This window comes from Sminthopsis crassicaudata, chromosome 2 (genome assembly GCF_048593235.1).
Source record: "Sminthopsis crassicaudata isolate SCR6 chromosome 2, ASM4859323v1, whole genome shotgun sequence".
In the NCBI taxonomy this organism is placed as follows: Eukaryota; Metazoa; Chordata; class Mammalia; order Dasyuromorphia; family Dasyuridae; genus Sminthopsis; species Sminthopsis crassicaudata.
Window position 1 is genome coordinate 451,445,005 of NC_133618.1, and position 16,095 is coordinate 451,461,099.

The following is a 16,095-nucleotide window of genomic DNA, read 5'->3' on the forward strand; positions in this document are numbered from 1 at the left end:
GGGGAGGGGTGGGGCACGTTCCGTTATAGGGGGGGAGGGGCAGCCCCGCCCCTCCCCCTCCTCCTCCGCTTCCTCGCAGTGGAAGCCCCCCACCCCGGCCCCCGCAAGTCTGAGGGAGATAGGAAAGCAAGACCAGCCCCCCCCTCACCCCGAGATCCGTGTAGAGCCCCTTCCCTTCCCCCTCCTTACCAAGCGGGCGGCCTCAGCCCACGTGCGCTCCTTCTTCCTCTTCTGTTTGTCCTTCATCCTCCTCCTCCTCCTCCTCTTTCTTGGCGGGGGCGGCGGCACGCGGGGCCTCCTCGCGGACCGGGTGGGCACGGGGCACGAGGGGCCGGGCGGCGTCGGGACTGAGGCCGGCGGCTGGGGGCGCGTGGCGGCGGCGCGAGGCCCGAGCCTAGGGCAGGGGATGTGAGAGGATGAAGGAAGAGTTCGGGTGGAGGTAGTGGTGGCAGAGGAGACGGAGGCGGTCGTTCCACGCGCCCCGGATGCGCCCGTTACCACAGCGGCGGCAGCGGCCCCGCGATCACTAAGGAATGCGGCGGACCCACATAACAACGGGGTCAGAGGTCACGGCTTTGGCGTCCGCCCCGCCCCGCCGCCGCCGTCGCGCGCCGCTTTCCCCAGTTCAGGCCTTGGGCCTCCTTGCGGAACCGCCGCCGTTGGGGGCAAGTGAGAGAAAGTGAGGGGGGAATGGGACAACGGCTTTCCTTCCTCCAGATGGGTTGGTAAGTAGGTGTGCGTGTGAGAGAGAACGCGACCGTGTGTGTGTGTGTGTGTGTGTGTGTGTGTGTGTGTGCGTGTGTGTGCGTGTGTGTGCGTGTCTGTGTGTGTCTATGTGTCTGTTATGTATATGTGTGTCTCTGCAAGGAATTGGGGGCGGGCAGGAGGGGGGATGGGGTTTTTTGAACAAAAACAAACCTCAAGAGCTGCTGGGAGTTGTAGTCCTTGGCTGCCTGTCGGGCATTCTCGCTCCGGAAGAGCCTACGAATTTTAAATGGCCAGAACTACATTCCCCAGCAGTAATGAGGGCTCAGACTCTGTCCGCTTCAGTCTAACACCGGTTGTAAAGAACGGAAGTAGGAGTGGGGGGCAGGGGGGAGGTAAACCTGGAGAAGAAGCTGAGCGGAGTCTCGCGAGATTGGGAAACTAGATTATGGGGCGGGTTGGGTCTGAAGGATGCTGGGAGGGCAATGCTGGGAAGGGGCGCTGAAGTGCCCTCCCCCTCAGTGCGCCATCTCTCCCGCCATCCCCTCCCCCCATCACAGCGGGGCCTTCCATAACTCTCACCTGAATGGGGGATGGGACAGGCCCCCTGCTTGGAGGGGGACTGAAGGAGCTGGGATAAAAACACAAGCTTTACTGGCGCCAGGTTCCCTGCCCAACCACTTTCCAGGAGGTCCGAAAGTGGACTGGAAAACTTGTTTTCAATTCTCCAGACGTTATTAGGCACCTTTTATGGGCAGATAATTGTGAAGGACACTGAGAATTCCCTATTTCCTCCCTAGGCCTCAATGTCCCGATCTGTAAAATGAAGGTGGATACAATTCTTTAACGCCCTAGCTTTGATAACCAATTTCTAAGGACCATTCATCTCTAACTTATGAGTCTTTAAATTTATGGATAAACACTGCTTGGGCCATCTTCTACAGATAGTAGTGCCAGGTTACCACTGTGTCCAGGATACAGCCCTCCTACATCCTTTCAAATACAGTTGTTACCTCTGAACTCTTAAGGGGTAGAGCTTCCTCCCTAAATGACTCACATTTGCACGATAACAGAGCAGGAAATAAGTTCTTTAAAAAAAAAAAAAAAAAAAAAAAAAGGAAAAAAATAAATTAAGCCTACAGTTGCATCTAAAATGGCCTTAGACTAAATGAAAAACCACAGTCCTGTCTTGCTATTGGCAAGATGGTAGTCTTTGCCTAGGGGAAATCAGCCACTGAGCCTTATACACTGAGGTTACTGTACTTTCCTTCAAGTCCTTGGAGTGTAAACAGATTTGAGTTTGTAATAAACAAAATCTCTCAACTAAACTGAAAAGTTCTACAAGTGAGACAATGTATTTCTTTATATCCTTCACACTCCTTTCCCTCAAGAAGAGAAATTTTAATTGAGTTTTAATTGAGTTGTTAAAATATAAAGTTATAAAAAATGTTACTGATTATAAACTTAGACAAATCAGTTGGAGACTTTCAATTTCTTAATCTTTAAAAAGTTTAAGTAGTAACTACCCTATTGCTACCTCATATGGAGTTGATACATTTCATTTCTTTGAAATATATTTTAGGTACAATGGATAAATTGTACTTAAAATATAAAGTATAGATTAGAAGATAATTGAACAAATTGTGCTAGGGAAATGAAATTACTATGACATAAGAAACAATATAATGAATACAGAGGAATATACATATATGGATTAATTTTGAAGTAAACAATCCCAGAAAACTATGTGTATGTATGTGTGTGTATATTATATATACATATATATGCATACACACATATATATATCTTACAACAACAATATAAATGGAAAGAACAAAGAAACAAAACTGGATGCTACATAATTATAATGGCCAATGTTCCTGAGAACAAAGAAAGGGCACATACCTCCCTTCTTTACATAGTTGGAGATTCTTGAGTATGAAACATTCCAAATACAGTCAAATGCCATTAATGTTAGACTATTTACTGAACTACTGTTTTTCTTTCTTTCTTTTTTAATCCTTTGTTTTAAGGGATACCTAGATGAATAGGAGATAGATGTATTGGACAATAAAGATGACATAAAAATAAAAGGTATAAAAAACTAAAAATATATAAAAATTTAGAGTATATTCATTCATTTGGTTAGATTCTTTACCAAAAAGGTTGAGCGAGCAAGCACTGAGTGATGAATTTTTGCCAGTAGCAATTCATGAAACTGCTATATCAAATGAGTATGAGCCTCATTAAAGGAGCTTAAGATCTTAAATTCAGAACTAAAAGAGAACTTAGAGGTTGTCTAGTCTAATTAACCTAAAAAACTCAAATAACTTGCTCATATTTACATAGGCAATAAGTGGTATCCTCAGAATCCAAACCAACACTCTTTGCCTCTAATCCAGTGCCAGTATCATAGATCTTTTAAGTATTGAAGCATTATTCCACTAGTATTTATCAAGCTCTTTTATCTAAAGCTCTTGGCCTTAGCATAGATTCTTTTGTTTAAAGACTGGATCAGTAGCATCCTTCATTGAGATAAGACTGGGACTTAAAAATCTAAGCCATTACAAAGTACTGTATTGGGGATACTACAGTGAATAAACAAAAACCATGTTGCTTAGAGTCTAGTAATGGGTAAAACAGGTATAATTTACTTCACTACTTTAAGAATCAATGATCCTATCATTATTAGTACTCCTTCCACCCATGAAGATTACTGAAACAGTAGATGCACATATGGCCATTGTACCGTTTGATTTTCTGTGATCTAAAAATTTTATCACCCATAGTGATGAGCCTCCTCCAGCTTCGTCTAGAATGACCTCAGGTATCTGACAGTCTAGACTCAAAAGTCTTTACAATTTTGTAGAACCTGCCAGAGTTTGTGATAGATATACACTTCAAGAGCTCAAGTCACAACCACATCACGATTAAATCCAAGAGGAATGAAGTATTATGGTTAGACACACATACAAATAAATATAAAAGAATGTATAATATGAATGTGGAATTACAAGTTCAATTGTACATATATTTTGCAATAATTTTAAAGAATTTGCTTGAAACAACTACAAGCACTTTACTGCAGGCCTTCACCACCTGTTGCCAGGACTTCTGTTGATGGATCTCTCTGCCTGAAGCCTCTTTCTACTCCAGAACATCCTTCACCTAATTGTTAAACTGATCTTTCTAAAGCACAGATCTGATCATATCACACATCCTCCTATTACCTCCAAGATTAAATATAAAATTTTCTCTATTTTTTAAAGCTTTCATAATTTATCCTCTTCTTACTTTGCCAATTTTCTTATAATCTTATGTCTTTATACATATTTTGCAATCCAATGACACTAGACTCTTTGCTTTTTCTTACACAAGATACTCTTATCTCTTGACTGCAAGTGTTTTCATTAATTGCCCCTCTCCTCCCCCACGATTCTGGGATGCTATCTCTCCTCATCCCTGCCTTCTAGATTCCCTGGCTTATATAAAGTTCCACCTTCTACAAGAACCCTTTCCTAGTTCTCCTCAATCTTAGTGTCTTTCTTCAGAGTCCATCCCCAGTTTCTCCTATATCAGTCTTATTCATACATAATTGTTTGCATATTGTCTCCTTATTGTGCTGTGAGCTCCTTAATGGCCAGGACTATCTGTCAGTGTTCTTTATATCCCCACTGCTTAGCATAGTGCCTGGCACAGTTAGCACTTACCAATTGTTTGTTTACTGGCTGACTAAACCTCATTTTTCAACTGAATTAAATCCTTAAATTAATTCCATTTTCAAAAGTATTAGAGAATCTTAGGAATTTAAAGTGAAAAGAAACTATAGTGGAACCTCAGTTTTGCTTGATGTACATAGTGCAGTTTAAATTTGTAAAGTTAAGATACCCTGGACTCCATGATGAAACATGGTCACTGAAGTAATAAAAATAAGTAGTAAGCAGACTTTTAGAAGGCATTTCCAGAGCCTAATGATAACACAGTATATTATTTTGACTCTTATCCTAAAGATCATTTATTCTTCAGTGTATGTTAACTATAGCTTTATCTACTCTGGAATTCCAGAATTCCAGATGCTCACAAATTAGCCATGCTCTGCTGAGAATCTTTTGGAATCTGAATGATCCAGAGCTACATGTGGAGAAAAATCGATGGCTTACATTATTACAAAGTATTACTCAACTTCATATTTTGAAGCAAAGATTTGGAATCCCTTTACAAATACTTAAACTGGGTATACGAAATAGATGGACAAAGAAGAAAATGTTTTATATGTATAAAAATTATACTAGTTCATTTTGTAATGGCTAAGAACTAGAAACTAAGTATCAAACTGTTCATACCCTTTGATCCAGCAGTGTTTCAAAGAGATCTTAAAAGAGGGAAAGGGACCCACATGTGCAAAAATGTTTGTGGCATCCCTCTTTGAAGTGATTGGAAACTGAGTGGACACCCATCAATCGGAGAATGGCTGAATACATTATGGTATATGAATGCTATGGAATACTATTGTTCTGTAAGAAACGACCAAGCAGGATGATTTCAGAGAGGCTTGGAGAGATCTACATGGACTGATGCAAAGTGAAATGAGCAGAACCAAGAGATCATTATACACAACAGCAAGACTATATGATGATCAATTCTGATGGACATTGCTCTCTTCAATATTGAGATAATTCAAACCATTTCCACTTGTGCAGTGATGAAGAGAACCATCTACACCCAGAGAGAGAAACGTGGGAAGGGTGGAACACAACATAGCATTCTCACTCTGTTATTTTGTTTTGTTTTTTTTCTCAGTTTTTCTTTTTTCTTCCTCTTTGATCTGATTTTTCTTGCACAACCAGATATCTGTATAAATATGTTAGATAATACATATTGGATCTAACATGTATTTCAACATATATTCCCACATTTATTGGACTACCTGCCAGCTGGGGGAGGGAGTGGAGGGAAGAAGGGTAAAATTTGCAACAAAAGATTATGCAAAGGTCAGTCTTGGAAAAATTACCCAAGCATATGCTTTGCAAATAAAAAGCTTTAATATTAAAAAAAAAAAAAAAAAAACTAGAAATTAAGGAGTGCTCATCAATTGTAACTGGCTGAACAAATTATGATACATAAATCTAATGAAACACTATCATAGAATATGAAATGAAAGAGAAAATTTTAGAGAAACATGAGAAAATTTTTATAAACCAATGCAGAGTGAATTGAGCAAAACCAGTATAAATTATAAGAAATGACAGTATTGAAAACTTGAGAACCTGTTCAGTGATCAACCATGGTTTCAGAGAACCAACAATAAAAAATGACAAAGGTGAAGGACTAAATACGCAGAATGTGACACTGACTTTTAGACATAAGCCACATGGAAATTTTATTTATCATATGGGTCTTGTTTTTTTTTTTCTTTTTTGGGGAGATGGGGTGAAAAGGAAGGAAATTCAGAGGAAGAAAAAAAAATACTTGATAATTATCCAAATAAAATTTAATTTAAAAAAATTTTAAAGAGGGGGAAAATACTGTAGAACTCTAGAATTACACCACTTAAGAAAGACTTTAATTACTTATCTTCAGGACCATAGAATTTAGAGCTAGAAGGGACTTAAGAGATCATGTTTCAACAACCTTATTTTATAGAAGAGGAAAAAGAGACCCAAGGGAATTAAGTTACTTGACCATGGTCACAAAAGCCAATATTCTCTAACTAGGAATCTGGCTTTCATTTTTCTATATTCTCTATTCCTAAGTGCTTCCATTCCTTAGAATAGTGCTTGAGATTTGTCTAGATTGCTAAGGAATTCAAAAGCTGGGAAAGACCCAATGATCTAGTCAGAATTTTACCCAAAACATCAAAGGAAAATAAGACCCATCTATCTTAAAATTCTATTAAGAATAAATTTCTTGAGCTTATTCTAGTTTAATTTCAGTATTTAATCCATGCTTATTATTAGATTGTTTTTCCTTATCTCTACCTTAAATTGTATTCTAATTTCAATTCATTGCCATTTAGTGGAAATAGAAAAAAATCTTTCAGTTGTATTTCAACCTCTGCCTTAAGTAATTCTTATACCTTTAATTGGTCCAATTTCCCATCCCTTTAATTATTTTTGCTATATATCTTTGGACCCTCTTAAATTTCTATATATCCCTCATAAAACCCAGGGCCTGTAATTGTGTTAGGCATTAGTTGGTAAGTGGTATATATTAATTGGATTTAGATAAAAGCTAAACATAATAAAAGCCTGCTATACTACTGGGGATATTAGAAAGATTATTCTGCTGTTCTCTAGTTCATGTTGTGGCACAAAATCATGTTAATGACTTTGTTTTTAAATTATATAATCTATTCAAATTGTAAGTTGTTTTTATTCACTAGTTCTTTGCTTCTCTAATTCTGCCAGGATAATTTTCTATATCGCATCTTTTTATCTTTTATTAATTTTACTAACAGAAAAAGAAGAATGTATATATAAAGATATGAATCTGCGTTATGAACATCTTAGTCTTCAAATTTATAATAAATTTAAAGCTGTCCTGTTTGTTATTCCTACTGATCTTTTAGTTTTCTCCTATACATTTGAAAAATGCTTCAGTGACTTTTGTTTTTATTTTAGTAATCTCATCTTTTACTTTCCTTCCCTCCAAACTTTTGCATACATTCACAAAATTGAAGTAAAGTAAAACCATCTTATCAGATATGCATAGTCATACAAAACAAATTCCTTCCTCCCCTCTCAACTGACAACATTTAAAAAAGTGTGTCTCTGCACTTTTGCATAGCATTTTTTTCAATCCTTTGTTCTCTGGAATCATAATTGTCATTAATCAGAGTTCTTCCAAAGTTTATCTTTACAATGTTTACATCATATAAATTGTTCTCTCATTGTTCCCATTTGCATAAGTTCATGTCTTTCATGTTTCTCTAAAACTGTGTACTTAGTTATTTCTTACAATACAATAATATTCTGTTACATTCACATACCATAATTTGTTCAGCTATTCCCCAATTGATGGATACCTTTTAAAGTTTCCAGTTTCTTGCCACTTAAAAAAATTATTATAAATGTTTTTGTACATGTGCATGCTTTCTCTCTATGTTCTCTTTGGATATAGCCTTTATATGATATTAGCTAGGTCGAAGGGAATGCACAGTTAGGTGACTTTTTGTGTGTAGTTTCAAATTGCTTTCCAAAATGGCTAGACCGATTCATAGCTCAATAGTATATTTATGGGCCTGTTTCCCACAGTTTTTTCCAAAAGTTTTCATTTTCCTGTCATTTTTTGCCATTCTGATGAGGGTGAAGTAGAACCCTGGAGTTATTTTAGTTTTCCTTTCTTATCAGAGATTGGAAGTAATTTTTTTTTCACATGACTATTAATAAAGTAGATTTTTTTTCTTTTTTAAAAAATGTTTTTCATTTTTTTAAATTTGAAGTTTCAAATTCTTTTCCTCCAGCCCCTTCCTTACCCATTGAGAAAGCAAGCAATATGATACCCATTATACATGTGAAGTCATGCAAAATATGTTGGATTTTTTCTTAAAGGAAAGAAAATAAAAATGTATGCTTTACTATACATTTAGAATTCTTAAAGTTCTTTCTCTAAAGGTGGATAACATTTTTCATCTGAGTTTTTTGGAATTGTCTTGGATCAGTGACTTGATTAAGGTAGCCAAGTCTTTCACAAGTGATTACTTTTCAACAATACTGTTACAGTATACAGTATTCTCCTGGCTGTGCTCACTTTGCATCATATAAGTCTTCCCAAGTTTTTCTGAAACCATCTTCCTTATCATTTCTTATAGCATAATGGTTTTCCATCACAATCATATACCATAATTTGTTCAGCCATTCCTCCAATGGCTAAACAACCCCTCAATTTCCAATTTTTTGCCACCACAAAAAAACCACTGATAGTCTAAACTAAGTTTCTTCTTTAAAAATTGCCTTTGGCCATTTATTGATAAATGGCTTTTATTCTTCTATGTTTGAACCAGTTCCTTACTGTCAAACCTTTGTTAAGAAAACTTCCTGTAGGGGGCAGCTAGGTGGCACAGTGGATAGAGCACCAGCCCTGAATTCAGGAGGACCCGAGTTCAGATCTGGTCTCAGACGCTTAACACTTCCTAGCTGTGTGACCCTGGGCAAGTCACTTAACCCCAGCCTAAAAAAAAAAAAAGAAAGAAAGAAAACTTCCTGTAAAGATTTTTTTCCTGTTAACTATTTCCCTTCCAATTTTGACTACATTTAATTTTGTTTGTATAAAAACTTGTTAATTTTAAGTAATTAGAATTGGTACATTTTACCTTCTATGATCCTCTTTATCCCTTGGTTATAAACCCCTTCCTATTCAGAGTTTTACTGTTTCTTTCCTTTTCTAATCTGTTTATATATCAGTTTGTTTTCATATTTACATTTGCTTAGATATGTCATGTATCTGGAACTAATTGTAGGATACTCTAAATTCAATTTCTGCCATACTGCTTTTTAGTTTTCTTACCAGTTCTTGTTGACTACTGAGTTCTTGCCCCAGAAGTTGGGGTCTTCAGCTTTATTAAAAACTATGCTATGGTTAATATGGAAATATGTTTTACATGATTATACATGTAAAACCTATATCAAATTAGTTGCCTTCTCAATGAGAGGGATGAGGAGAAAAGGAGAGAATTTGGAACTCAAATTTTTTTAAAATGTTAAATTGTTTTTATATGTAATTGGAGGGGAAATATTACATACATATATATTTTTTAAACTGCTTTTTATGATAAATGTGGAAATATGTATGGAAGAATTGTACATTTAACATTTATTGGATTACTTCCTGACAGGGGCCGGGGGGAAGGAAAGGAGAAAAAATTGGAACACAAGATTTTGCAAGGATGAAGTTGAAAACTATCATTGCATTTATTTTGAAAATAAAAAGCTATTTTAAAAAACTATGCTATTTTATTTGAATCTTTATGGTATGGGCATAGTTTATACCACTAATGGTCCTTTCTATTTTTTAATGAGTTCCAAATAGTTTTGATCATCCCTTGTATTTTTAGACTCCTTTCCTTCCTTTCTCCCCCCCCCCATTATTTCTCTTTAGTTTTTGAACTTGTATTCTTCCACATAAATCCTGTCGTTATTTTTTCTAACTTTATAATACAACCCCTTGATAGTTTGATGAGGGAGAGGGTGTGAGCTAAGTGGCACAATGGATGGAGTCAGGGATCTTTAGCCTTTTTTTGTATTGTGGATTTCCTGTCTAATAGGGATAATGATAGCACCCAGCTCCAAAATTGTAAGAATCATTGTTCTTTGCAAACCTTATAAGATGCTGTGTAAATATTATCTCTTTAATATAAATTACCTTACATACAGTTATCTTTTCATGTCTGTGTCTTATCAATTAAAATATAAATTCCTTAAGCGTGATATTTTTATTCATTTTTCTGTGCCCACCACCTAAAATAATATACATAGTAAATGCCTAATAAAATTGGTTTTTGAAGATGATATTAAAGAATCATTTGTGGATACTAATAAAAATTTATGTCCATATAGCACTTTAATGTTTTATCTCTTTAATTCTTATAAAAGCCCTGAGAAGTAGTTGCTTTTCAAGTATTATTGCTTCATGATCTATAGTTACAAAAAACTGAGACTAAGAGGATGCCCATCATCACTTAGAGACTGGCTGGATTTAAACTATAGTGTGTAAGTATAACATTATACTGGTTGTGCTTAGGGAGTTGGAATACTCCTCAATCTCTACTGTTATGATTACATTTTCCCTGTACCATCATTACCCAGTAATCTTTCCTCATTTGAGCTTCATTTAATTCATTTTTATCACCCATTCAGGGTTCTAGTAGCTGTTATCTACAGATCTTCGGTATATTCTTCTTCCTCTTAAGCAAATTCAGTTTCTAACTCATGGGCTATCTTTCCTCATTGTTCTTTCTCTTGTCCAAGAGAATTTCAACTCTATTCCCTCATATATATTCCCTTATATATTCTATGCAGCTATATATAGCACACACACACAGAGAATATACTCCAGTGGCAAACCACTCCATTATCTTTGCCAAGAATATCCCAAATGGGGTCACGAAGAATTGGATGCAACTAAAAAAATGACTGAACAACATCATATACCATAACCTCCCAATTCAATTTATTTCTCATGATCTACTCTTCCACTCCACTACAACATGCACAGAGATCTCCTTGACCTATCCCCGCCAAGTGTCTCACATCCATATTCAGGAATTCTGAAATTCCCTTAATCATAATTGGTTATCATTTCTACCTCTTCCTCTACCTAGCAACTTCATATAATTATTACCAAGACTTCCAATCCCTATATCCCACAGTTCTTAACTAAACTGTTACTCCCACACTGACTATACTTAGTTTCCATGATGAACCAATTCAATTGTACTATCCTCTTGATTCCTTTGTATCTTTTTGCTAGCAAAAAAATAGTACTCATAAATTCCAGTTTTGGATTATTCCCACCATTCACTATTTTCATTCCTATTCATATGTTGCTGAATGAAGGTGGAGAAAACCATGAACTCTTGCTGACTGGGTCCATTACATTTAAGTCATATAATGCCAGCTGGGTCTTCTTTGAAAGGCAGTCCTTTTATTATTTTAAATTAAAATACAGAAATAAATTTGATACAGAATCATATTTAAAATTGTTCATTTGATATTGAGCAAACATTGCAAACTTATGTTCATAAAAAAGTCTAATGTCAAAATTAAGTTTATGATTATTTTATTACATTAAAACATCTGCTAAATTTCTACTTGTTTCATTAAAATAGTCAACAAAATTTGTAAAAAAAAATTGAATCTTGTAAATAATACTTAATATGAATGTTGAGTTGCTTTTAATTCTACCTATTTAATGCTACCTATTTTAAAAAATCATATTTTTAAATTTATATCTAGAATTTTTAATTACTGGCAAGATAAAAAAAATTTTAGAAAAAATGTACATTTTTATATAATTTGGAGCTTTTTTGTCAAAAGTTTCCTGTTTTATGTAAATATTTTAAAAATATGTTTTCACATGTATACTTAGTGTATATAACATGATATATTGTGTAAAACAGAATGGCATATATTTTCATTTTTTATAATTTTTCATATTGCATAATTATATATTTTAAATTTTTATTTGACTTGGAGAATTTTTTTGCCAAATTACTTTAAAGATTTTTTAAAGATTGTGATTATTTTAAACATTTAATGAATAAACTTAAAGAATGTTATGAGTAGTATATTAAATTACTCTGAAGGTTCATAATACATTTTGTTGTTGTTGAAAGGAGCTCAAAAAAAAAAAAAAAAACCATGGAGACCCATTAATCTAGTCCAATTTCCTAATTTTACAAAGGAAAGGACAGTCTTGATATCCATGTAGATTATTCTCATATTTGAGAAAAGATAGATGGGAAAGTAAATGTGTAAGTTGGTAATTTTAATAGTTTCTTGATCATATTTTTTTGAGAAGCAGTAATAAAGATCCAAGAGTTTTTCCCTTACAACTTTGGTCTTAATCCTTGCTCTCTTTCAGATATCTTGAAAATTTGTCCTTGGATTATAAAGCAGAGCTCTGTTGAATACAAAACAGAAGATTTTATATTTTATTCTGGAGGTGATGGAGAACTACTGTAGTTTACTAAGTATGGGAGTAAGGTGATCAGACTGGTATTTTAAGAAAAATCACTTTAGTCCACCAAAGTGGACCATCCAAATAGAGAATGATCTACAGTGTCTAGAGGCTTGTGACAGACACCCATCAGCAGGCTATTACAATAATCCAAGCATGAAGAGATGAAGGCCTGGCACCAGGATGGCAGCAGTATCAAAGGAGAAAAGGGATTATATTTGAGAGAAAGTTGCAAAGATGAACTTGACAGGCCTTGAAAAGATATTGGATGGGAGAGGGAGGGTGAAGAGTTGAGAATGATACCTAAGTTTTGAGAGCCTACAAGATTTAAGAGGTTGTTGGTGCTCTCTACACTAATAGGGAAGCTAGGAAGTGGGCAGCTTTTGAGGGAAAGAGAATGAATGTTCAGTATTAGACATGTTGCATTTGGATATTGTCTATTGGATATCCAGTGAAAGAGTTCTGAAACACATTTAGAGATGTAAGATTAGAGTAGGTCAGCAGAGAGGTTGAAGCAAGGTGAATATGTTTGAGAATCAGCAGCATAGAGATGATAATCAAAAACATGAGAAGGAAGGAGATCACCAAGTAAGTCCATCACAATGCCCTAGAATATGCCTGTGATATGACCTAAATGAAAATCCAGCAAAGGAGACTGAGGAGTGTTCTGATAAGTAAGAGAAGAATCATAAGGGAAGAGTAACCCAAAAGGTCAAATAGGTAGTTTTTTAAAGTTCCATATCATTGAAGAAATGCAAATTAAAGGAGCTCTGAGGTTTTGCTTCACTCATCAGATTGGCAAATTTGACCAAAAAAAACAAGAAAATTTAAAAGGGCTAGTGCCCTGTTGATAGAGTTGTAAATTGATGTAGCCATTGCAAAAACAATTTGGAACTATACCCAAAAAACTACTAAGCCATGTATGTCATTTGACCCATTCATACAACTACTTGATCTATACCCTCAAAGAGAGCAAAGGAAAAGGAATTAAGCTCAAAAATATGATAGCAGCTCTTTTCATAGTGGCAAAGAACTGGAAACTAAGAGAATGCCCATCGATTAAAAAACAATTGGACAAACTGTGGCATATGTATGGAATACTAATGTACTATTTGAAATAACAAAAGGGATGGTTTCAAGGAAACTTGAGAAAACATATGTGAACTGATAGAGTGAAGTGAACAAAACCAGGAGAACAATTTATGCCATAACAGTAACACTGCACTGACAAACAACTGAAAGACTTAAGAAATCTGATCAACAAGATAACCTATGATGAAACGTGCTATCCGCTCCTAATGGATTTGGGATGCAAATTGGTGTGTGTGTGTGTGTGTGTGTGTGTGTGTGTGTGTGTGTGTGTGTGTGTGTGTGTATTCAATAAATGAATTACTTTTGTCTATGTACACACATATAGAGAAATAAAACAAAAGTAATATTGGACATAACCAATGTAGAAATTATTTTTGTTTGACTATGCATATTTTTTACAATATTTTGTTCTGGGAGGAGGAAGAAGTGGATGGAAAACAAATTTTATCACTGAAAAGATGTATTTTTTTTAATGTTACTTGAGTTGAATCTTACAAGGAAAGAGGAACACAGTGAATCAGAGTAAAGAAGAAATGCATTCCAAGACATGGCTGATGGATAGGGGAAAGGAATAGTAAAAAGAAATCTGTTGAGAGGAACAGAATAAAAACAGACCTGGCAGAGTACAGGAGAAGTAATAATATACAAAAAATCTGGAAAAGTAGTTTGGTGTTATGTTGTTAAATAAAAGAATTTATATTTTATCCTAAAGATAATAGGAAATCATAATTGGTTGAATAGGGATGTCATATGGTCAGATTTGTGTTACGGAAAATTTTCAGAAATGTTTAGAACAGGTTGGACAGTGGAAGAAACTCCAGCAGAGGAGACTAGTAAGGAGACAGTTGCAACAATAAATGGCAGAGGTAAGAAAGCCTGAATTAAGATGGTAGTTGTATAAATTAAAAGGTCAGATTGGGTGATTTAGTTGGATATATAGAATGAAGGAGAATTTGGATTTGAGGTTAATGAATCTTTAGACATTATGAACCTGAGAACCTGAAAGGATGGTAGCCTTTGACAAAAATAAGGAAGTTTGGAAGAAGAGAGAATGAATAGGAGTGGGGGATGAATAATGAGTTCATTTTTAGATATGTTACATTTGAAATGTCTCTAAAACATCCAGTTTGTAATATTCTATAGGCAATTGGTAGTATGAGACAGAAGTTAGTAGAGACTTGGAGTAAATATATAGATCTAGGAGTCAGCTACATAAAGATAATAGAACTGGAACTGATAAAATTACAAGAGTATAAGATGAAAGGAAAAAATAGGCAGAACACAATTTGGGAAATACAGTGAGTATGATGAGGGAGGATAATAAGGTAGTTATTAAAGCTGAGGAGTGTTCAAAAAGGAAGGTAAAACAGAAGAGAATAGTTTGACAAAAACCCAGAGAGAAAAGAGTATCCAGGAGAGTGGTCAATGTCAAATGTGGCAGCTAAGTCCAGAAGGAATAAGATTTATCAATTAAAAGAATCATTAGTGACTTTGAGCAGTTGCATTTAAATAATAAGGTCAAAAACCTAATTGCAAAGAATTAAGGAGGGAAAATAGAAAAAAAAAATCAATTGTAGAAAACTTTTTCAAGACATTTGGATGAAAAAGGGAAGTGAGATATATAATTATTTGAAAGGATGATAAAGTTAGATTAAAGGGGGGGAGCATGATTTTTAGAATGAGTGTCCCTTGAGCACATTTGAAGGCAATGAGGAAGGAAATATTTAATACAGGTTGGAAATGTGAGGGAGTGGGCAATTACTGAAGATGAAATCTATTGGAGGAGACAGGAGGGGAGGATCAAGGGTACATATTAGAAGAATTGGCTTTGGCTGGAAGGTCCAGAAACTGTGGGTAAAGAATGAGTGAAAAATGTTACCAAGGAATTTTGAGATAGAGAAAATGGAATAAAAGAGCTACCATCTAATAGCATCAGTTTTTTCAGTAAAGTAAGACACAAATTCGGCTTAAAGTAAGATTTGGAGAAGAGAAAGTTTGAAATAGTTTCTAAGGGGAAATGATATAGGGAATCAATTAAAAATAAACTGTCTTATGATGGCACAATTAAAAGGCGGGATTAACATTACTTTTGAATGATTTAGAAATCAGCATGGTTGTAGGATTTCCTTTAATTTCATTCAGCAGGTTGCAAAAATCGTCAAAGAATGTGGCTGGTGGAAGTAATCTAAAGCTGAGGTTTGGCAATGAAAGAGTGGTGATAGGCCTGGGATTCTAGAATGAGAAGAACAGAATTAAAAACATTTCTTATTAGGTTGAGGTTAGGGAGGAGATTAAGATCAGAAAAGATATGGCCTTACAAGATACTAAGAAATGGAGAGAATGGAAATCTCCATGAGGGTAGATGAGCAAGTATGGGAGGGATAAAACATAGGGAAAAGTATAATGATAGGAAGTTAAGATTTGATAGCAGAATATCAGGATTTCATATAAGGGAAGGAGAATACATGCAGAAGTGTTTTTATCATTGTCTTTCTAGTTTTATGGTTTGGTGTGACTTTGCTTAGTTGGATTAGTCACCAAACTTTCTTTGAATTTAAAGAATATCAATTCTCTAACATCCAAAGAATTATTTTTATAGAATTAGAAAAAAATAACACAAAT

At 35.3% G+C, this 16,095-nt stretch overlaps 1 protein-coding gene and 1 long non-coding RNA gene across 4 annotated transcripts in view; one reads left to right on the forward strand and one right to left on the reverse strand.

Annotated features, from left to right (window-relative positions):
• The window catches only part of ASXL1 (ASXL transcriptional regulator 1), a 51,277-nt gene extending 50,229 nt beyond the window's left edge, over positions 1–1,048 (reverse strand). For 2 of the 3 annotated variants that reach the window (XM_074292753.1, XM_074292750.1), the window contains exon 1: positions 190–433. In XM_074292753.1, the coding sequence (XP_074148854.1) occupies positions 190–246 (57 nt within the window). In that variant the 5' untranslated portion in view covers positions 247–433. Of the gene's footprint in view, positions 1–189; positions 434–918 lie in introns of those variants that run through there. The other variant, XM_074292751.1, reaches the window with a different exon arrangement.
• On the forward strand, positions 397–13,829 carry LOC141557296 (uncharacterized). Its single transcript, XR_012486757.1, has 2 exons — positions 397–725; positions 12,286–13,829. It is a non-coding gene; the product is annotated as an uncharacterized LOC141557296 (long non-coding RNA).
• The last annotated feature ends 2,266 nt before the right edge of the window (positions 13,830–16,095 follow it).